At 47.1% G+C, this 23477-nt stretch overlaps 3 protein-coding genes across 3 annotated transcripts in view; 1 reads left to right on the top strand and 2 right to left on the bottom strand.

Annotated features, from left to right (window-relative positions):
* The window catches only part of LOC144246640 (uncharacterized), a 222033-nt gene extending 204478 nt beyond the window's left edge, over positions 1–17555 (bottom strand). Inside the window, exon 1 of the mRNA XM_085583766.1 lies at positions 742–17555. The gene's annotated coding sequence lies outside the window, so the exon portion shown is untranslated. The remainder of the gene's footprint in view (positions 1–741) is intronic.
* On the top strand, positions 10041–19703 carry PCBD1 (pterin-4 alpha-carbinolamine dehydratase 1). Its single transcript, XM_021529114.3, has 6 exons — positions 10041–10227; positions 13703–13830; positions 14368–14541; positions 17550–17681; positions 18028–18108; positions 18616–19703. The coding sequence occupies exons 1-6, from the start codon at positions 10041–10043 to the stop codon at positions 18712–18714; spliced, it is 801 nt and encodes a 266-aa protein (XP_021384789.3). The 3' UTR covers positions 18715–19703.
* Positions 19704–20414: 711 nt separating this feature from the next.
* SGPL1 (sphingosine-1-phosphate lyase 1) overlaps positions 20415–23477 on the bottom strand; it is a 30321-nt gene continuing 27258 nt past the window's right edge. Inside the window, exon 14 of the mRNA XM_085583759.1 lies at positions 20415–23419. Coding sequence (XP_085439885.1) covers positions 23279–23419 — 141 coding nt within the window. The 3' untranslated portion in view covers positions 20415–23278. The remainder of the gene's footprint in view (positions 23420–23477) is intronic.

Raw genomic sequence — 23477 nt, 5'->3', positions numbered from 1 at the left:
TTTCAAAAACCCCAAATTGTTGTGCTCAGGCAGGCGATTCATTTGTTAAATAATTTCTTTGGTGCTGCCTGGACTTCAATTAATTTTAGTGAATCCATAATCAAAGATGCAACCCTTGCCTCTGAAAGCCCGATCTGCTGTGACATTCCATTTTCCCTGAGGCTGTTTCCTCAAAAACATGTCCTGGGCCTTGATACCAGCAACACACAGATATTTTGTTTCTCCACACAGCTTGTTTTGGGTTTTTTTAAGGCCTTAAATAAGCTGTTGCAAAAGCGTTGACTTTGCAAATAAAGTTTCCACACGGAGCAATTTGTCTGCTGCGGGACATCTTAATTTGAATGTGTGCTTTGAGGAGGGTTCTGTGGGCAGCAGCAGCCAGGCTTTGGGAAGTTACATAAATCAGTGCATTCACATCTGTGTGTGCTAACAAGGAATGAATGCCTCTCTCCCTTCCAGTTAGCATTTGTGTGTGTCACGGGAGCAGCTCCCTCCCCCCACCTTCCCCACCGTCTTCAGGATACAAGCACAGAAATTGTCACATCGAATTACACTGATAAACCAGCCGATTTGGGGGCCTCTCTCCAGCCATACCCCACACCAGCTGCTACGGATTTAACTCTCCTGCTAATTGACAGTGATGGAACAGCACCACCACGAGGGACATATTTCCTTTGCATTAGGGCCCCTCTCCTTTCCTTCCACCTTTTGTCAAGTGGCTTTTCCTCCTGCCTCACATACCTGGGAACGCTGTGCGTTGAGGATATCTGCAGTGGTTTTTTGCGCGGGACATGGCAGTATCAGTCATGAAGATGTTCTTAGGGGCTGCAGCACCTCTGCCACAAAGACAGGCTGGGAGATCTGGGGTTGCTCAGCCTGGAGAAGACTTCAGGGAGACCCATGGGCCCCTTCTTGTGCCTAAATAGGGTTGTATAAAAAGGAGGGAGAGTGACTTTCTACATGGGCTGATAGTGACAGGACAAGGGGCAGTTGTTTTTATCTGACAGAGGGAGGTTTAGAAGGGATATTAGAAAGAAATTGTTCCCCATGAGGGTGGGCAAGCCCTGGTACAGGGTGCCCAGAGAAGCTGTGGCTGCCCCTGGATTCTTGGAAGTGTCCAAGGCCAGGTTGGATGGGGCCTGGAGCAACCCGGGATAGTGGAAGCTGTCCCTGCCCATGGTAGGAGGTAGAATTTTAAGGTCTTTTAAGGTCCCTTCCAACCCAAACCATTCCATGATTCTATAAAACAGAAGATTTTAGTCAGAGCAAAGAGAGTTCCAGTCTTTCCTCATTTCCCTTGCTGGTTCCTTTCCCTCAGTTGCACAATGCATCTACTTGATTTCCTGCTGGCAAAAAAAAAAAAAAAATCCAAAAATTAAAATCCCATAACAACCTGGGATAGTGGAAGGTATCCCTACCCATGGAAGGAGGGTGGAACAAGATGGTCTTTAATGTCCCTTTCAGCCCAAACTGTTCTGTGATTCTGGCAAGGAATTTTGCAGTTTAGCACGTTAACTGAGTGAACAGCTCAATTTCTGCAAATTCAAATTCCTGCGTTGGCCCCCAGTTTTAGGTGACCATCACTTAAACCTCCCAAAAAGGGAGATACCTCCCTAAAAATGGACCCCCACCATGAGGTAACTTGCCAATGTCATTCAGTGAGTCGAACACCTCAGTTATTGTTCTGTCTCTTCTGCAAAAGAAATTTGTCTGGTTCTGCATCCCCAAGACATACCACTGATGGGAATTCTTCATCCACTGACAAAACCTTTCCTCGATGTCATGGTGCTTACTCAGTGCTTGGAAACCTGCACATGCTTTGCTCTCCTAATCAATTTTTAGAAGTGGCTTGGTGCCATTTGCCCTCCCTTGATCCTTCCAAAAATAGTGATTCTTTCCAAGTTGGGCAGTGCTGTCCCCCTTTGTCCAGTAAATTACTTATTTATCATTTTTTTAGGACACAGAAGTTCTCCATCCAGATCCCCAGAATTATATATACTTGGTGTGCCTTGTTCTCATATTAGGGCTTTCAAATAAGGAAAGCATCTTGCTGTGCTGGATCAAGCATTTCACAGCAGAAGAGAAGCAGAAGAGTCCTTGCAAGTAAAGCAGCCTCAGGAAGGACAATTTTAAAAGTGGGACACTTGCTGTAGCAGGCAAGCCTTCCTTTGCCTCTGATCACTGTCAGAGCCTATCTTCCCAAACCTTCTGTTTGTGCTGGATCGCCCTCCCTGCCCTCTGGACAGCTCCAGGCAAGGCACCAGCTCCCACAGACACATCCAAGGGCTCCTCTCACCCCAGGGCAAGGAAAGAAGGAGCCAGACCAGGCTCAGCCCAGCTGGAATTCTTCCCCCTGTGCACCAGGCATGTACACAGCCCCGTGACTCAGATGAACAAAACCCACGGGTAACTGGATGTTGCAGGGATCCCATGGCAAGGAGGGGATGGGGATTGGGATGGGGTTGGGCTGCCTTGCAGAGTTCAGCTTTCTCCCTCAGCCAGGAAATTTGCAGCATAATTAAAATGAAATGTTGGTGTCTGTGTTGCACATTGAAATATTAATGGAGGGAGGCATAAAGCATTTTATGAACGGAGGCTTCCATTTTGTGATTTACTGCCCCCAAACACCACTTTCACAGAACCTACATGGGAAAAAAGGGGAGAGATGAAAGAGCAATAGGGTTTTATCACTGCAGAAAATGGGAAGGGAATTGGACAAAGTTAAATACGATGTATTGAGATAGTCTTTGGCTCTGAACTTCACAGACAGCAGGAGCTCACTCATACGTGGAAAAGGTCCTCTGAAGTCTCTGAACATTTTTCCCCTTTCCTTGCACCATAGCAATGCTGGGAAGGGGCTACACTGCTTTTAACTACAGTTAAAAAGAGGTCAAGCCCCTGTTTGTAATGAGATTGGCACTGAAGTACTTACAGTTGTGTGGGAAGGCACGGGAAGGACTCCCCATCACCTTTACCTACCACTCTGTTGTTATTACTCAGCCCACCAAGCACAGTTTGGCCAAGGGGGCTGTGGCTCCATCCTTGCTTCAAAAAAGGGGGGAAGGAAATATTTAGAGAGTATATAATTAATGACCTAATTACAGCACGGGCTAAGACAGAGACCTTTGCTGTAGCAACAAGAGCAGCTAACACTATCTGAAGTATATTTGCCACAGAAATGAGTGGCAAATTTGCCTCTGGGATGAGAGAAATCCCAAATCTGAGTCCAAGATGAGACATGCACAGAGCACTTGAGTTTGTAGGTTGTGGCACTCAACCTGCCCAATCCCAGGCTCCTTGCTCCCAGTCCCAGGCACTGTCAGGTCCAGCTGAGGTAATGGACAGACCCTGGTGGAGTAGTTTAGCACACCCAGGGTGTGAGATAAGTGAAGCCCAAATGCTTCACTGCAAGAGTCTGTGCTCAGTAAGGGTTTGGGCTCAGCCCATCTCCCCCAGCTGGAATATTCTCTTGCTATTCGATGCAGGTATAACCTTGCCTCATTAATTTTAATTCCCATTTCTTCCATAAATGAAGTTCATTAGACCTCAGCTTTACATTTTCTACCTATGCTACTTTCAAATTCCATTTCCTCTGCTAAGCTTTAGAACTTGGCTTTCTGAGCTGACTTTAAACCATTAGATTTTGACCATACCTTTGAATTCAAGTGTTTACAGGTATGGTTTTGAACCCCTGGCACAAAGCAGCTCTTGTCCCACAAGCTGAGGCAGAAGGGGAGAAAAACAGAAGCAAAACCAACCAGGTTGAATATTCAAAGCTGGCTGGGTGGAAGAGCTTTACTAACTACTTATTTTGTGAAAATACATTTCATTTTAAGGTTTGGGCCTGTTTTAACATAGAGATGGGATTCATCCAACAGGGCAACTTCAAGATGAATTTTTATATTCCATGCTCCCTTTACAAGTAATTCACTCAGAGCCATGCAACAAAACACTTTATGAAGCCCCTCGATTTACTGGCTCCTCAGCAGAAAATATCAGTGAGAGGTCTGTGGAAAATTAAATATATGCACATATTGAGAAAAACAGTAAGTGATAGATACCACTCAGTGAAGTTTTATGTGACCAATTGCTGTTGGTGGATATGTGATTTAAAGGTTGCATTAAATATCTGAAGCTTTAACTAATCACTGTATAAATAACTTACAGTGGTGACTCCAGGCAAATGACTGATTTTCATCTTCTCAGCAGACCACATCAACAGAGGTGGATTCAAACTAAGATCTACAGGAGGATGGGGAAAAAAATAATAATTCCAGGAATGCTACTGGAAAACCAAAGAGCAAGGCTGAGTGCAGCAGCCTGCAAGGAGCAAAAATACTATCTGTTGTTCATCTCCAACACTCAGTGCCACAGAGAGCAGGGCCCAAAAGGTCTGAGAGACACAGGGAAATCATCCACTGCACAATCCCTCCCTGGTCATCCACAGGATTGTAAACAGGAGACAAATCCAACACCCCCAGGACATTGATGGGGGATTGGAGGATCAAACTGGATAACCCACAGGCAGGGGACAAACTTCAACATCTCACTAAGTCCTTTTAGCTCTTCAATTTAAATAAATTTAATCCGACAAAAGGAGGGATTTTTTTCAGGGCAGGTTCACCTGGCAGGAAGGAAATGACACTTTTCTCAACATGATCCAGTATTTGTTGTGTTGCAGGAACATTCAGGAAATAACCTCATGGATGAGCAAGGACAGCAATACCCTCTTGTTTTTGGGAGCAGGGGTGAGCACGCAGCCATGGCTTCCCAGGAAAACACCAGATGTTTGCCTGGATCAGGAAACACTTCCAAACAGTGTAACTCCTCCTTCCTGGTTTTGAGGTTGTGCAGACAGCTTTGGACAATTTAGGGGTAGGTGTGTGCAGATGTGGCTCCACCACTGGCCAAGGTAATTGTTAGAGGGAGGAAGGTAACTGGGACATGGATGAATATTCATCTTCACTTTCCCTCCTTTGGGGCCCAAGAGACATTCTTGGATTCCTTACAAAATGAGGATAATCATGCATTATTTACCACCTTTAAAGAGCATCCCGTTTCCTTTTTTCCCAAGGATGGTCACTTGGGATAAGGAGAGAAGCTGAAGCTCCTGCCCACCTTCTTCTTTAACCAACACACAAGGGGCATGGAGGGGAAGAAAGAAAAATATCATCAAGGTCAGTTTTCACTGGGATGAGGAAGAAAAGTGCCCTTTCACTGTCCCTTTTGGCTCCTGCTCCTGATGTTGAAATCCAAGAGCTAATGAAGATAGATGGATTCATCCATACTGTTGGGGTCTGGATACTAATGAATATTATTTAATGGTCAAGGGCTGTCACGGGGCACATTGATTAATTAGCAGAGTGAGAAGGAGACTAAGTCCACCAGCACATCAGCTGCTAATAATAGAACCCAAATCAGTCGGGAAGCAGAGCCAAAAGGATGAGGCAACTGTAGGCTCACAGCTCACCTTCACCACAAGAAACAAAGGCAAAAACTCTTCCAGATGGATTTTGTGCACCTCCCACCAGGAAGGGATGTGTTGTTACAGGGCCAGATGTCCTCAGGGAGGACCAGTGGGGGTGGAGGTGACCAATCCATGACCGTGGCTGTGGGAGCTCAGCAAAGGGATGCTCCTTTCCCAAAGGATCTGCTGCTCCTTTTCCGCAAGGGGATCTACACCCCTTTCATTCCTGACCAGAGACCTCAGCACAGCCCCTCTTGACAACTCTCTACCTTGTGGGGATACAAAGTTTTACTCAGAATTGAGCCTTAAACACTCCGAGGTCTCGATTTCTCCTTGCTTCAGCTCCCTACCTCTACAAGGAAACCTCCCCCACATCAATTTCAAGCATAATCTACTCAAAACATGAAATCTTTTTCCCTGTGTGGCTACACAGCCTAGGAAAAACAAACAAACAACCCCACACAACAAGCAGCCTGTTACAGAAGTTTTCTACACTACTGGAAAACAAACCAAAAAACGAATTTACAAAAGTGACCTCTGGGAGAGGAGAACTGCACTTAAGATAAGCTTCCCAAGTGTCTGGAGGAGTGCAGGGAATGATGAGGAAATAGCTCTATCATATATACACACACATTTGTTAGGGCACACACTGACACAGCTGGGAGACACTGACAGCTCTGCAGAGTAAGACTAATTTCTAAGCACTGAAAATCATCTTGGTGGAAGGCTTAGGAGTAAAAATTATCCAGCCAATCTGACAGAGTGGTCATAATTTTGGCGCCTAACATCTCAGTCATGTCTGAGCCACAAATTATCTTTCTGCCTTAGCAGAAAGCAGAGGTCTTCATGCTTTTTGTTGGCATGGCAGACTTGATTGCTTGCTGCAGAGGCTTGGAAAGTAAGACAGGTGGGTTTTGCACCATGCTTACTGCCAGCAAAGACAGAGGCACAGGGCAAAGACCCTGGCCTGTTCCCCACTTTGCTGGTTTCCCACAAGCTCTAAAGTACCCTTTCTGAAGCTCTGTAAGGAAAAACCACAATTCCATGCGCTAAAGCACAGCTAAATCTCCCAGCAGTGTAAATGGAAGCTAGTGAAATAAAAGCCAATCTAGTATCCCTTAAATTAAACCTGGAGTGTATCTCAGGTTATCCCTCAAATTTTATCAGAAGATGGTATCACAAAGATAGCAAAGAAACCTTCTCCCCAACTCCTCCCTCCTTCTGGCAAGGAACACCCAAAACATGCCCCAGAACCACAGCACCTACAGTGACATTTTTCTGCTTTGTAGCCCAGAAAGCAGCAGGTTTGTAGCAGGTATTTTACAGCACTAATTAATAAAAGCCATGCACCACTAATCAAAACAGGAGCCTGATGTTGCAGTCCACACCTGAGCTCCAGACACAACCAAATTTTGCTGTGCTGGTGAGGTGGGTAAGACACAACGGGATCAGCCCCATCTGTGCACAAGAGAACTCCAGTGGCACCGAGAGGCTGCCCAAAACTGCAAGAGCTTTTCAATATCACAGTTCTCCCTCCTGCCCTCAGCTGAATTTGCTCACAAAAGCCAGGCTGAATTTCCAAGGAGGTATTGGGGTGAGACACTCTCAAGCCCTTCAGCTGATGTAAGGCACCTGTCAGTCACATAAACCCTCAGTTACCTGCTTGAGGAGGCAGAGCAGCTGCAGTCACCAGGCTTGAGTGAATCAGCCTCACCTGCTCCACTGTGCATCAGAAGAGACAGCTGAGTTATTGCAGAGCTCCCCATGGGCTCAGGTCTGCAGCACCACCACAGAGCCTGTAGTTATTTCCATGAGGGACATTTGTTGTAAACTGCTGATCAATACCAGGAGAAAAACCCTCCCTTTGCTGAGTGATGCTGCTGCTACTGCCCAGAGGTTGCTTTTTGATCCTGCTGGCTCTAATCCTTGCTGCCATGGTGGTCAATATCACATCTCCCACTTGCCCTGGAGCTGCTCACTCTTTTTGTTATCACAATGGGAATAAGATTTTGGGGAGAAAAGTTCTTTTTTTGTTCTCCCTCTTCTTCTGCCTTTGGCCACTGGGTCTGTTCCTTCGTTCCTTTGCAGGCAGTTTGTCCAAAGCCATTTGTGATATATTAGAGGTGGATTCCCTGATAGGCCTCACAGTGGAAACCCTCCCATCCCACAAACATCATCTGTCCTTGTGGGAAACACTCCCACTCCTTCCCTTTGTGGGGACCAACTCTCCAAGGACAAGCACCTTCTGAGGGGCTCAGGGCTGAGAGAAAACCTACAAGACACAAAACCCCAGCATGGTTTGGGTTGGAAAGGACTTTAAAGATCATCCAGTTCCACCCCATGCCATGGGCAAGGACCCCTCCCACTATCCCAGGTGGCTCCAGCCTGGCCTTGGACATTTTCAGGGATCAGGGGCAGACACAGCTTCTCTGGGAATCAGTGCCAGGGCCTCCCCACCCTCATAGGGAACAATTCCTTCCTAATACCCCATCTAAATCTTCCTAACATCTAATCTAAATGTACACCCTTGCAGAAAGCAGTCAGCTCTCTTTCCCAGCACCGTGACCAACATCTTCGCTCCCCACAGCGCCTCAAGCAGGCAGCAGCAGCAGTTCCCAGTGAAAGCTCTCTTGCCACGGGACTGGAGCTCTGAGATGCCAGCGCAGGACAGGTGGTGCCATGTGCCCCCAGGAGCTCACAGCACCAGGGATTTTCTACTCTGGGTCAGAAACAGCCACCTCCCTTTCTCCTTCCTCCACTCCAGCTCCAACACTTCGGCTTTGCAAGGTTGTAAACACTGAGGAGTCATTTCCAAGGCACTACTCAGACAACCTTCAGCAGCCCTTCAGAGGGATGTCAGCAGAAGTCCAAGAGTTGGAACAAACCACCACAAGTGACAGGTGCCTCCTTTTGATCCCAAAACCCTTCCAAGCAAGACACAGCTGTCACAGGGGCAGCAGAGCTCGCTGGCCTCACACACAGCTCCATTTTGCTGTAGCACATCCACAAAGTGCCCAGCCCTTGCTGTGAATCAATGCCACTTTGTAGTATTTAATCTCTCCCTCCTCACTGTGCCTGCCTCAGGAATTCTTTATCCCCAGATTTTGAAGCAAGCTGCTCTGTTATCTAATTTTCTACCCCCAGCAGGTGAGGCACATTGGCATTTTGGGTTCTTAGGATTGCCACATACACAATTTTCCCATTAATTCTGATCCTGCTTTGAACAAACAGTGCAGACAGCATGGTCCAGTGATCCTTCCTACTAACAACAAGAACAAGCAGAGCACACGAATTCAGTTTGTGAGAAGCAGCACAAAGCTCATTATGCTAAGGAGGAAGAGAGGTGGTAATGTAAATAAGAGAGTAAACTCATCAAAAGAGTACGTTTAATGCTAAAAAGGAAAAAAAATCAGTGCTGCACCTGACATGAATACCATGAGCTTCCAGTAACAGGTTCTGCATTAAGAAAAATGCAAAATTTGACAGTGTGTCTCCAGCAGCTCCACATATACCACAGTCCATACCTGGATACTTCCAGCAGTGAGCTTCCCCACTTCCCCTGCTCATCCACCACCCTCCTGCGTGGGCTACAGATGAAGCCGAGCACCCCAGCACACTCCCACAGACAATCTGTGAGAGACTGGCACACCCCCCAGCCATCAGTGACCATTTATCACCAGAAAACCCCCACTCTGTCTGCTCTCTCAGCCCTGATCAAAGGAAAAAAAATACTACTATGAAAACCACCTGAAGACAGATTTAGGAAATAAAATCCACAACTCTACCATATAGCAAAGCTCCTGGAGTTTGCCCCTGTCCCCTCTAGCACCTCCTCATGTGCTATAGCCAGAAACTGCTTCTGTGTCTCCAAGGAAATCTCTGCCTTAGCATATCTTTTCTCCTCTCACCATCTCCTGTGTGCTACAATCACTCATTCCTTCTAAACCATCCCCAGGTGTTAAACACTTCACAAATCTCTAAGCAACTGTTCTCACCTGGCTTTGTAGCCTGATGTTTCTCATTCTGATCAGAGGGCTTGTTTGCCCAAAAGCTTCCCCACCTTCTCTAATCGTACCCAATCAAACATTTGTACAGACAGACCTCACGTTTACATCCACACCCAGGGCCCCTCTCCTGTCCCCTTACTGCTCTTGTCCTGCAATTGTGAAGTCGGGAATAAAACTCTAGGACTTGAAAACAGAAACAGCAGCCAAATGATCTGGGGACAAGCTTTTAGCAGATAGGGACCTACAAGCTGAACAAGGTCTCTTCATCAGGAACTGGAGCGATAGGGCAAAGGGGAATGGTTTCAAACTGAAAGAGAAGAGATTTAGGGGGGATTTTGGGAATAAATTCTTCTGTGTGAGGGTGGAGAGAGACAGGTTGTCCAGAGAAGCTGTGGCTGATCCATCCCTGGAAGTGTCCAAGGCCAGGTTGGAGAGGGCTTGGAGTGACCTGGGACAATGGAAGGTATCCCTGCCCATGGCAGGGGTGACACTGTGTGGGCTTCAAGGTCCCTTCCCACCCAAACCATTCCCTGATCTCCAGCAATCTGGCTGGAGAGACACCCTCAATGCAAGCATGTCCCAGCAACGGCACCGGCGTTCCAGTGGCCTTGGGACACGCCAAAGGATCTGGAAATGCTTCTCGTGGGAAACAACTTGATCCTGAAGGTGCAGCTGAAGAGCTGCTCCGCAGAGCCCAGCCACGCTTGCGCAGGACTGCCAGGACCAGGAACCACTCCTGGTTTTTGGGACCAGGTAGGATTCTGAGAGCCCTCACCCTGTGCAAGGGACTGCCGTTCCAGGAACATCTCCGGTTTTCCAGCATTTTCCTGACCCCTAGTGACAAGACGTGGCTGTACAGCAGCCGCTTAACATGCAGCGCCGAGCCCTGCCTGAATAAACACGGAACAAAACTCTTCAACATGGGAAAACGGTTTCCAGACCTGTCGAGATACTCACCCTCCGCCACCCCTGCAAATTTGCCAGAAAATCCAACCTGTTTAACAAAGAGACTCAAATTTGGGCTGAAAATCAGGAAACAAGCTGAGTGAATACAAGGCTCTTCCCTTGTGCCGGGCTCCTGCTGTGCCCAGGGAAGCGCAGAGTTACAGGAATAATCCATCAGCAAGGCAGAGCAGACAAGGTCTGGGGAGGAGGCAGTTTGGATGGAGTGCCTTCCCCTGGGGGAAATGCATGCTGTTGCAGGTCCTGGGTGACCTTGGCAAGGCCACAGACTCAGTGATCTCACCGCTGTCTGCTACAGCCCATGGGGCGAACAAACTCCTGGGAAGCTGGCAGAAAAGACCTGTGACACAGGGGCACGTCAGCTGCCTGGACCCAGAGCCTCCTGTGTGGCTGCAAGGGCAAACTCGGAATGCAAACAGGATTATTGTGTCCCAGGTCTGAGTTTCCTATTCTAAACCATGCCAGAATTGCCTTGGAATGGGAGGTGTCTTCCAGCACTAGTCTGACACGGGAAAAGGGATTCACAGTGTGAAAAATGCATATTTTACAATTGGCTCTTTGCAAATATTAAATTGAATACTATATGTATTATGGAGGGTTATTTTGTAATACTGTATTAATCCTTTTAAGTAGTATGTTAAATACAGTTTTAGGTTACAACATAACATTAAAATAGAAACTATGGGATGTAAGATATTTTTTACTAGCTCAAGAAAGGGATAAGATAATCAAGAAACTCTTTGCACAGAGATAACAGTGACAGGGCACATAAAGAGTTATGGCCTCCTTATCAGAAAAGACAAATATTCTTCCACCTTCTCTCCATCTTTATGGCACGAAGATTAAGAGGAAGAAATTGACAAAAAACGTAAAAATTCTTAATTTTCAAGGAATTTATGCATCATGTATGAGATATATGAATATGCAACAGGCTATTGTTTTAAGGGTTATTCCTTTGTTCACAAGGCAGGTTTTTGACAGCTCGGTGTCCAAAAACATCCGGACATCCCTAATTATTTGCTTTTTATTGTCTCATATTCTGCTAAACCTCATTGTCCAAATTTTTATTATTCTAATGTTATTACTATTTTATAACTGTTTTATTACTAATAAACTTTCAAGATTTTTAAAGACAAGTGATTGGTGTTTTTCAGACACAGAAAAGTGCTCTTGGATACTTTGGACTCAGGTTTGCATCATCATCCTCTGGAAAACCTGAGAAGTAGTCATGAATATGGTGAATCATATTTCTCTGTCACTTGAATTCAGACAGTTTTAGGAAAATCAAAACAAAATGTGCTGAGTTATGAATTATTGTTGTTCTGATCTAAAAGCACGATCACATTTCATTGTTATATGGGAGTTACATGGATTTAAGAGCTTCTCAAATACCAGATAATTCATGAGATAGCCCAATAAACTGGGCATGAGTATCCAAGCTAGCACAGGGAATGGGAATCAAGGATGGTTAAGCAATTTATCCAAAGCCACTTGTAAACTGTAGAAAAACTCAGATTTGTCACAGAATTCACAGAATGACCAGGTCGAAAAAAACCTCCAAGATCATCGAGCCCAAACCAGCCCCAACACTTCAACAAAATCCTGGCACCTGGTGCCACATCCAGTCTGTTTTTAACACATCCAGGGATGGTGACTCCAACACCTCCCTGGGCAGGCCTTTCCAGAACTTCATCACCCTTTCTCTAAAAAACTTCTCCTCATATCCAACCAAGACCTCCCTTCAATGAAACACTGCTCACTGCTATATGCTCTGATATTCCTGAAAGCAGTCACTTCCCACTTTGGGATTTGTGTGTTTGACATATTAGAAGTGGTTATGCCATTTTATTGCTATTTTTTCCATCTTATTTTTCATGCAGGGTACTCTGCCTGAGACAAAAGACCTTAGCCTACACACAGTGTGAGCAGAACAATGCCCCAGTTTCTGCCAGCCTCCACTTTATTTTGTTCATTGCTCTGAGAGCCTCACTGATTTTGATAAAACAGTGCTACAAGAGGAAATCTTGCACATAATTAATGATTCATTTCTGTTTATTGGGCCCTTTTGTCAACTTAAACTTGTCACACCTGCCATAAATCCCCTCCAGTGCTAAACAAACTCTTTAATTAAATCTATTTTGCCATGAGAGCAATGTTTCAGATTGCAGATGATGAAAGAGTTCGGCCCACCCTGGTTTAAAACACCCTTTGGATCTCAGCTTCTCTGGGCAACCTGTGCCAGGGCCTCCTCATGCTCACAGGGAAGGATTTCTTCCCAATATCCCATCTATCCCTGCAAAAGCAAATTTTTAGAGGGGAAATAGAACATTGCTCCCGAGCAAAGCAGCTTTCAGGGTCAGATATGTTTTGATTAAAAATTATCATCAAAATAAGAATACTAATAGTGAGTGACATGAGACCTCCCTCCAAATATGCAGAATCATCTACACATGTGGGTTTAGCTGCCACCAAAAGCAGCACAGCTTTAAAATAGACAAAAAGGAGAGGGGAAAAGAACAAAAATCTGTTCCCAGTAAACAGGTTCACCCCTTGCACAGGGTACAAACTGCTCTGAGCAAACACTTTGCCCAACACCCCTGAATTAATCATTAAAAACAAGCCTAAAGGGTGCCATTTCAGATGGGGAAATTAAAACTGTACAGAAGGGGAACTTAGAGGTTCAGGAGTTGGAGTCAGCCAAGGGATTCCCCTGAACACAATTCCACCCTGTAGAGTGAGGAAAACCTCAACTGCCCGGTTGTTGGACAAAAAAGATGGTCATTTTTTTCCTTTTCATTACCCTGGCAAACAAACCTGCAGAAGGGGAAAAAAAAAATTAAATAAAAATTAAAAAAAAATAAAAAGGAAGGATTTGCTTCCCTCTAAGTTGACTGCTGGAAAAACAAATCATCTCTATGATACCTGCAATCCCTTACAGCAGAAAACAAAATGTGCACAAGGGATGTATGTCATTCTGTATCCAAAAAAAAATCTGGAATTGGTTGCTTCAGAGGTGAAGAAAGACATGAGGGAATAGCAGGGGGCTGAATTTCTGTCTGCCACGTACAGCAGCACAATAAAAATGGTCAGCACTGGAAAACTGCCCATCATGTGAGTGGGTTTAGCAGATGACGAGCTGCAGGACATGGGCACAAATCCATCTGGCCTGGAGAGGGAAAATGCCAGGGAGCAGCACTCAGCAATAGCAAAAAACGCCTTAAAAATGCTGGGAAATGTTGTGAGGGGCACTTCTCCTTCCTCTCAGTCGATATAACCCGGACACTGTCCCGGACGGTGATTATCGGTGCTCTGAGCTATGGATACAGCCGGGAGCACCATCAGCCTCCTTCACACCTGCTAGCAGTATCCAGCGGGGCTGGCTGCAGCTGCCCTGTGAGAAATGATACTCACTTTTACAAATTTTAAAGGTTTATTAAAACCTTATCAAAAATACAACAGAAGACTAAATAGAGAAAATATTACAGGGCCGGGAGCAAAGGATATTTTTTTTCCACTATGTGCTCACCCACACAATGGAGGTTTCGCCTTTTAACCCTTAAACCCCTCCCAAAGTTCTGTCCATGGACTCCTTCGCTGACCAGTGATGGAGTTTTACTTCCTTAAATTCTGATGGGAGGCCAGGTGCTGCCACAGTGACAAGCCAGTCCTCCCAAATATCCCAAACCCAGGATAACAACACAAGGGGGGGGAGGGGTAAAACATAAGTCTATAAAACTTCTAACATATACAGACGATATTTGCTTTTTAATTGTGAGAGTCAACCATGGCTTTACTCTGTTACATGCCCCCTCCATGTCGCTCCACTTCTCCTTGCGCCCCAGGTGAAGAGAGGGGTGCGCGGCTCGGGGGCAAAGCGCATCATGCAGGGCTTTCAAGAGACCCTGTCTGGCCACCCCCCGCACCCCACAGGCAGGAGGCCAGTGCTGGGAAGGCTCTGCTGGCCGTGGGTGGACCCGGTGGCCTCGCCACGCCTCCCAGACAATCGCGGACAAGCCCCGGCTCCGGCGGGATCCGGCACAGCGAGCATCCCCAGGCACGGCGCGCATCCCCAGGCACGGCGGGCACGGAGAGCCGCGGGCCATGGTAAGTCGCCGCTGGGCAAGCCGGCTGTTTGTCGTGCCTTTCGGAAGGCAGAAATGTTGCAGCGGCAGCTGGAGGCTGCGAGGAGAGGCAGCAGGGAAGGGGGAAAGGAACGCAGCGCTGTGGTTAATCAGTAACGCCGGAGCTCCGCCGCCGCGGCTCCGTTCCCAGAGGAGCGCTCGGCAGAGGAGGGGGAGGGAAAGGATCCGCCAGCAACGACCCCCCTCACATTCTTTATGGCAAGGACGACCTCCCCTCACATTCTTTACGGCAAGGACGACCCTCAGGTGTGCTCCATGTGCACAGCCCCCAGCACGCCCTGGCCGGCTGGAAGTCGGCTTTTCCACGGCAGCAAAAGACCCCTGTGGGATACAGCATTCCAGCCCTGCCCGCTCGCCCTGGGCTCCCCTGTACCTTCTCCTAGGTGGAAATTCTAGTTTTCATTAGGGAAAAATTCTTCCCTGGGAGGGTGGGCAGGCCCTGGCACAGGGTGCCCAGAGCAGCTGGGGCTGCCCCTGGATCCCTGGTAGTGGTCAAGGCCAGGTTGGACAGGGCTTGGAGCAGTCTGGGATAGTGGAAGGTGTCCCTGCCCATGGCAGGGGGTGAAACTGGATGGGCTTTAAGGTCCCATCCACCCAAACCATTCCATGATTCTATAAAACAGAAGATTTTAGAGCAAAGAGAGTTCCAGTCTTTCATCATTTCCCTTGCTGGTTCCTTTCCCTCAGTTGCACAATGCATCTACTTGTTTTCCTGCTGGCAAAAAAAAAAAGCCCCAAAAATTAAAATCCAAACTTTTTGGCAGTTAGGAGCCAGCAGAATAAAACAAAATAATTTGATTTTCCTAACAAGAAGAGTGTGTTTTTATGGAGTGAGAGCACATGAAAGCATTAACATGCCACCCTGACAAAACCAGCCTGCTGGCCAATATCCTGGGGTGGAGGAGGATGTTGGAGCAGGATAGAGGGCAGGGGGTGCTCCAGGAAGAGGGTTTGCTCTCCGACACAGCCAGAGGAGTTGTTTCTGTGTGCTCTAGGTGCCAAACCTCAGCCTGGCCATGCCTCCCGCTGGTGCTGGGAGGAGCTGGGCTGGAAAAAGCCCCGGAGGCCATTCTCCCACAGAGTCACAGCGGAGAAAAAGAACAATTACACCATGTCCCCGTGTTGCTCTGCCTGGAGAAGGCTGGTTTGGAGCCCAGCCCCCTGCATCCATACCTCTCTGCTCCAAGCAACAACTCCAGCTTTTACCTTTCCTCTCTTTAGCACGGATAAGGAGCAGGTTTCATCCTGTGCTCCCAAATCCTGGTGCAGCCCCAGCCTATTCCCATCAGTGCCCCGCGGGTGGCTCCCTGCCAGCAGAGCCATCCTCTGTCCCCACCTTATCCAGTTGCTAAGCTACCTGCCTGGCTTATCACACCATCAGCAGGGAAGGGCAACGGCTCTGGGTTTATTGAGCTAAGTCATGTTTGCTCACTACCTTTCCTCCCAGCACAGCACTTTGACTTTTAGGGGGTGGGGAGGGGATGACAGAGCCAGGGCTGCCAGGGGGTCATCCAAAATATGCAGAGGCAAGGAACACTTTCCCCAAAAATCCATTGCACAGAGCTGCAATGCCAGGGGGACAGGAAGCATCCCACCCCCAGTGACACCCTGCACTCTAAGGGTGTGGATATACAGGTAGGTAGGCATCCACAGAGCCACTGGAATGGGGTATCATCTTTCCTGTCTTCCCCAAAACATGTAAGAATCACCCACCAAAACATCAGTTTCACAGCTGGTTCTTCGGTTTTGTGCAGCCTGTGAGCAGGGAAGCCACAGGAGAGGATGATTTGCTTCAGCTGCCCAATGCCATTTCTGAGTATTGATGCCCAAGCGAAGCATCTCAAGGGACTGCTGATCAAATACCCACAAAAAAAACTGGGCCAGGTTTGTCAAGACTCATATCCAACTTGCCACATTTGGCTGTACAGCACATAAAGGAAAATAAATTGCATAGACCTCTTTATCATCACCAACTGGAAAGATCAACTCACACAAACCTGCCAGAGCTCAAGGAGTCTTTGGATAATGCTCTCAGGCACATGGTGAGATTCTTGGGGCTGTGCAGGGCAGGAGGTTGGAGTTTGCAGATTCTTGTGGGTCCTTTCCAACTCAGAACAATCTGTGAGTCTGTGAAAGAATTTTAATTGCCAGGACATAACATTTCAGAGAGCAGTGCCCCTTTGCACTCGCTCCTGCCTTCCCCACTGAGCCAGATCAGAGCTGGCTCAAGCAGCCCCCATCCCCAAGAGCTTCATTTTAGTTTCATCTCTGCCTATAAACACTCCTCAAAACCAAGAACTGCTGCCTCCCCACTATCACCCCTTAAAAACTAAGTACCAGCACCTCTGCCCAAGGCAGAGCTCAACCACAATCCCTCCCTCTGCCCTTTGTTCCTCACAGGCAGAAACAGCCTCTTAAAATCCATTATAATATAAAGGAGAGGAAAAAAGGACCTGAACTGCAGCTTAGTGTGACTCATCTCTGATCCACACCACTTCTTTCTCCTCAAAAGCAGGCTCCCAATAAATGAATAAATAAATAAATATTTTTTTTTAAAAAAAGCCCTCCTACTTTAGAAACCCTAAAGCAACTCTCAGATCTAGAAATGACCACAAGAGCTTCTGTTTTTCAATTTTTTTTTTTTTTAATTTTTTTTTTTTTCCCCAGAAAGATTATATATAAAAGAAAATGTATTTTGGAGTTTATCCAAATGTATTTTGGACTTCGGTATCATTTCTTAGTACCTCATGCACTGTGGGAGGTGTTGCAGGTGAGAGGACAGAAGGGAGCAGCTGGACTTCCTTGGTCCATGCAGGATGTATTCCAAGCAGGGAGCAGAGGATGTGTATATTCCAGCTGTCCACCCACTCTGCAGCTGCCTCCACATTCCCATATCTCCCTGACCCATGGGATCTGCTTCATCCCACTTCTACCACTCTGACCTGCTCTTCACTTTTCTTCCCTTTCCAGGCAGGCAAAGCCCACAGGCTGAGCACGGAGGAGAGGGAGCAGCTGCTGCCCAACCTGCAAGCCGTGGGGTGGAAAGAGGTGGAAGGCAGAGATGCCATCTTCAAAGAGTTCCACTTCAAGGACTTCAACCGGGTACGAGCACCAGGGGCACCGAGTTCTGCAGACTGTGACATCCAGTTTGCAGAGCGGGGAGTCCCCTCTGCAAAGCTCAGCCAAAGAAAACACTCTGTGTCTCTCCTGAAATGGAATGGCTGAGCAAAATAGCTTCCCCAAGACACCAAAGGGGTCAATCCATCACAGTTTGTCTGGGAAACACTCCTCAGGAAGAGGAACACCCATAGAAAACTCCCAGACCATCCCAGGCCTTGCATTTGGATTATGGAGACACAGGCAGTGTAAAATTAATAGCAATTGGGGTGAAAACTTAGATGTTGCAGGGTAAATGGTTCAGAGTTAACTTTTTCTTCTGACCCTACAGGCCTTTGGCTTCATGACCAGAGTGGCTCTACAGGCAGAAAAACTGGATCACCATCCCGAATGGTTCAATGTGTACAATAAGGTAAGAAACACAATGGGGACAAAGCAGAGCACAGTTCAGGCAGGAGCTCCCTTTTTTGAGAGATAAAACAGGAGCAGCAAGTGCTGTTCCATCAGCAGGACCTCTTCCCTCAGATGCTATTCCCATATCACAGCGAGCCTTCAGCTATCACAGATCCTCTCTTCCTCCTTTTATCCCGTTCAGCTGAGCAGTAGCTGCCACAGGCTGACACTAGCATTGCTTTTTAAAATCTGTATCAAGTAGCAACCACAGGAAAAGCTTCTGGGGAAAAGAGCAAATTGAAAATGGACACAGGTGGCTGCTGTGACCAAGGCTGGGGTGGCAGTGACAGCTTGTGGCCAGCATGAGACGTAGGAAGGAGAAAAACCGGGCAAGGTGCCAGAGCACCTCTGCCACCCCAGGGAATTTTGCTAACAAGTTTGGAGCTAGTGTCTCATCAGATGCAGCACTGAGGAAAGCAGCCCTGCTGTTTCTGTCAACAAGACTCAGCCTGTCTGTCTGCCTTAGGTTCACATCACCCTGAGCACCCACGACTGCGGGGGTTTATCGGAGCGAGACATCAACCTGGCCAGCTTCATCGAGCAGGTGGCAGCTTCCCTCTCCTGACCAGGGATCCACGCAGCCAAAAACTCACTGTGCCACTGTATCCTGCCTCCACGTATGCACCCAGAGCCTCTTCCCACTTCCAAGGTAGATCCTGACTCCAAACAGCCTGTTGACACCTCGCCAGCTCCCCCAGAGCAGCTCAGACGGATGGAGGCACTTCTCAAGGTGCACCCATCCATCTCTGATGTTGCAAATTCCATCCTTAAACCCTTCCTTAGCCATGTGATCCCACAGCCCCAGCTGCTGAGCCTCTTAGCAGGAGTCACAGGATGGTTTGGGTTGGAAGGGACCTTAAAGCTCACCTTATTCCACCCCCTGCCATGGGCAGGGACACCTTCCACTGTCCCAACCTTGCCTTGGACATTTCCAGGGATCCAGGGGCAGCCACAGCTTCTCTGGGCACCCTGTGGCAGGGCCTCACTACTCTTACAGGGAAGGATTTTTTTCCACTGTCCCATCCAAACCTATTCAGTGTGAATCCATTTCTCCTTGTCCCGTTACCACATGCTCTTGTGAAAAGTCCTTCTCAGTGTTTCTTGTCGGTTCCTTCAGGCACTGGAAGGCTGCAATTAGGTTACCCCAAAGCTTCTCTTCTCTGGGCTGAACAATCCCAGTTCTCTCACCCTTTCCTGGCAACAGAGGTGCTCCATCCCTCTGATCATCTTGGTACCTCCCCTGGAGTCGCTCCAACAGGTTGACATCCTTCCAGAGTCAAGTTACACCACTGCACCAGTAAATCTGTCCAGAGCCTGCCTCCATCCAACCCCTGTTGTTGTTCCTTGCCTCCTGGAATATGCTTTCTGCCTAAAACATGCTTTGTGAACCCTCTGGCTTCTCTGTAACCACACAGCAATGTGCTGTGCAATTTGTCACTGCTGTAACCCCTCTCCAGCAGTATTACATCAGGCACATGGTCCCACCCGACTGGAGCCAGCCTTTTGTAGGATACCAACTGAAAAAGTTTACAATAAACATTCCATGTAACCTGATGGCTCTTTGGAAAGAGGCCTCACTGACCAAACAACACCAACAGGTTTCCCCAAGGGCAGGTACTGCTCTGACTGCTCTCAAGAAGGTGCCGCTGCCACAAAAAAACTTCACACACAAGTGGCAGGTGCCTTCACCGCAGAGTGACTGGGGCCTGAAAGACTAAGAGATGATCAAAGCCAGGGCAGGTAAAAACTGCTTGTGTAAAAATCACAGCTGTACCACAGCCAAGGCACAAACACAGGGAAAGGACAACCAAAAGACACAAAAGCAGCACAGCATCAGAGCAGAGTGGAATACTTCCCAAAAGGAGGTTGGGGGTGGATTTGCTGGTGCAGGATCTTCACTGATACAATGAACAATCTCATGTGAAACCAACAGTGATTTCAGCACCACAGTCTGGGGAAAAATACTACAAACACCCAGTTCAAGTCTTTTTTTCTTCTCTTTTTTTAACCCTTTGAAGTCCTACCAAGTATTAATAGGAAATATGTAGCTCTTAACTTCCAGCATCCTTGAACATCACACACAAAATGCAGACAGACGCCACCTTCATTTTGACAGAAGGACAGAGCAGCCTTCAGGCAGAGTTAGTAAGATTCATAAACCATCCTCCCTGCCACAGACCAGGCTGTGCATGAGCAAGTTCCAGGAACAATAGGTTCATTCAAACAAGCACTGAAGCAGAAAAATAAGAGCTCAGTGAGCCTAGATAGCTAAATGCACCATTTTAATACAAACCAGGCCCATTTTCACCATCTCCAGCTATTTCAGCCTCCAGTTTGACAGTGGCAAATCAGAGCAAAGCAGAAAACTGCCATCAGATCAACTCGTCCCATTTGTCCATTAAAAAAGTCCTCGTGGATTTATTGGGCAAGGTATTATTGTGTTGTACACAACCCTTCTGCTCCCCTCTCCCCCAAGTCATCAGGAAAGTGCAGATGAAATCCATGGCATGAAGACACACTTCTCTTCTTGGTCCATCCCATTGGATATTCTTCATTTGAGTACCTAAGAACAGGTGAATCCCTTGGGAGTGCTTTGTACAAGCAACAAATTGAGTGTCCCGCGTGGAAAACCAGAAAATCCCACAGGAATTAACAGTGGCAAGGACCCCTCCAGGTCTAGAAGTACCGTCCAGTTTCAGATCATAATCCAGTTCATCAAATTCTTCTCTTTTTTGTCTTTAAAACAGTCTCACAGCCTGTAAATCCATTTTTCCAAGACCATTTGGCATGATAAAGTAGATGCAGATTACATGTTAGGTGACAAGGATGAATAAAAACTACACACCAGGGAATTACAGTGGCCTATTCCTGACCACAGGATTACATTTAGAGTATAGGACAAATACATACGGAACAATTAAACCCACAAATATTATTAATAAGCAAAGCCCAGAATAGAATACATTGACTTACAAATAATATCTTCAAATACATCCAAAAATGTGAAATGGAGCACTGATCTGTTTGATCCACCTACTTCCTGGGAGGAAAATGCAACCAGGGAAGGAAGAGAAGGGAGTTTCATTCTCTTTCAGCCCACCCCTTTCTTTTAAATCATAAACAAAAAGAGTACCTCCCTTTTTTTGTTTTGTTAAATCTCGGTTCCAAAGAGAACCATCACAGTAGCCAGACACTGAAGACTGTCTCCAAACTCAGAAATACAGTAATGGTCACATTGGCAAGACCTTGAGAAAATAAATAGGTCCAATCCCCAATCCAAACTGATATCACCAGAGCTGATATCACCACCAAGAGACTCTCAGGCAATTCAATGATTTCAAAAGGGCTCAGAGATTTGCATGAAGTCATCAAGCTCAGGGCAGATGGCCAAAGTGCTTGTGTCTCCTAGCACAGGGAATAAAGCTGTTGGAAAGCCAGCATCCTTCCCACAATGGCTGGGCCCAAGGCTGCACTGGTTTGTGCAGGAGCTGGTCAGTGACCTTCTCATTCCTTAAAATTCTTGTGCTTCAGCCAGGGTCAGCTTCAGGCTAACACGCTAGGGCAGAGAGATGCCTTTAGATGGCCTGCATAGGACTGTGCAGGCACAACATGAAGTCTTCATCCACGTGCAGGATTCTGCCTGGGAAAACTCTGCTCCATGCAAAAAGCTGAAAGCAAACATGGGAAAGCCCTGCAGGAGTAACTCCAATACTACTTGAGAGATTCTGGCTTGTCCTTGAGGCCACAACTGCCTCACAAGGCTACACTGGGAAAACTCTCTCACCCTAAGAACAGGGAGAAAAATAGGAAGGCTGAGCCACGTGCCCAAGTTTGGAACAGCTCTGACTTGCTGCATCCTTTCCTCTGCTTCTCCCAGCATCTTTGTAATACTGTGAAGGGACTTGGCTCATTACAACTACTACCCTGCCTAACAGGCAAGGGTGCTTCCTCTGAGGCCAGCCTGCCTTTGAGGTCTGTTTTCAGAATTAGTACCATAAAGAAAAGACCACAACCAAGGCCATGGTCAAACAGCTGAACCCTCCAACCCTCTCTGGCATGCCACAAAAAAAAGCCAGAGAAGCATCAAGGCACAGTGGTGAATGCCCTTTTGAGAATGTGCCTTAAAAGAATCAGTGCAAAGAGCTGAGATTACTGCTATTACAAAAGTTACCTTTTTGATACTAAAAGACTGTGCTAAAAAAAAAAAAACGTCTGCACACGACGTCCCTGTCTGTGACACGGGCCAGGGCCTGGCTGGCTCTGCTACAGCATCATGAGGGGACAGTGTAAAACCTTCAAGTTCTGAACAGTGAAATGAGCTTTGCACCTCCCTCCAGATTTGTGCAAGGGAAAACAGCACTCCTGGGTGGTCAGTGCATGTCTTCTACAAGAGGCAGCGGAGCAGAACAGCCACAATGTACCCAGGGTTTTCAGTACCATCCAGTTCCGCCCCCTACACCACCTTTGTGGTTTCTATTTCTGCTATTGTTCAGGAGATTCCAGAAAAGGACTTTGTGTTGTTTTTTTCTCTCCCTCAGCAGATATTGATTGCAGTCTTGCTCAGATCTCCAGAGGGGATTTCAAAAGGAGGCCATGAGTGCCTTCCGTCTGCCAATTTATCAGCTCTGCATTACACAGATATAAGGCTCCCAGCACAGTCTGTTAAATGCAGCAGCTTACAGGAACACTCAAGAGAAAACAAAATTTCCAATTTACTGTCTACCATTAATTTCTGGGAAGATTGGAGCCATGGAACACAATGTGAGAACTCAAATTTAACACTTGGCTGGACACTGGCTGAACACCAGGTCTGGGGAGGAGAAACAACACAGAATGAAGTGACATGCAGAGTACCTGAGGAATTCAGAGCTGTGGAATGGACATTCAGTTCACCATCAACAGCCATGATGAAAACAGGCAGGGGGGAGGGAAGAAAAGCCCTACAACTGAAATTGGGCATGAAAACAATGTAGATTTCAGAACAGACTAAGACAGGGAAGGAGTTCTTCCACATCAAGCCACCTTCAGACCGGCAGTTGTTGGAACAAAGGAACTGCAATCTATTTCCCTAGGAAACCTTTGGAACCACCCCAGTGCTGGCTGGCAAGGCACAGATTGTTGCACTACAGTCAGTGGTGGCCTGGAGAGCCATTCATGTGCTTTTCACTGCTGGGAACATCCGTGCTGTAGAGGCCATCCAGGTAGGCCTGGGAAATCTCTGCCACCAGGCTCCTGTCTGGGACAGACTGTGCCATTCCATAGATGGCTCCCTAAGCAGAGAAGAGAGGCTGTTACACAGGAGAAACACCCTCAGCCCAAACACCCCCC

The sequence above is a fragment of the Lonchura striata genome, chromosome 6 (genome assembly GCF_050655825.1).
Source record: "Lonchura striata isolate lonStrDom1 chromosome 6, ASM5065582v1, whole genome shotgun sequence".
NCBI lineage: Eukaryota > Metazoa > Chordata > Aves > Passeriformes > Estrildidae > Lonchura > Lonchura striata.
This window is presented reverse-complemented; position numbering and strand designations above follow the sequence as displayed.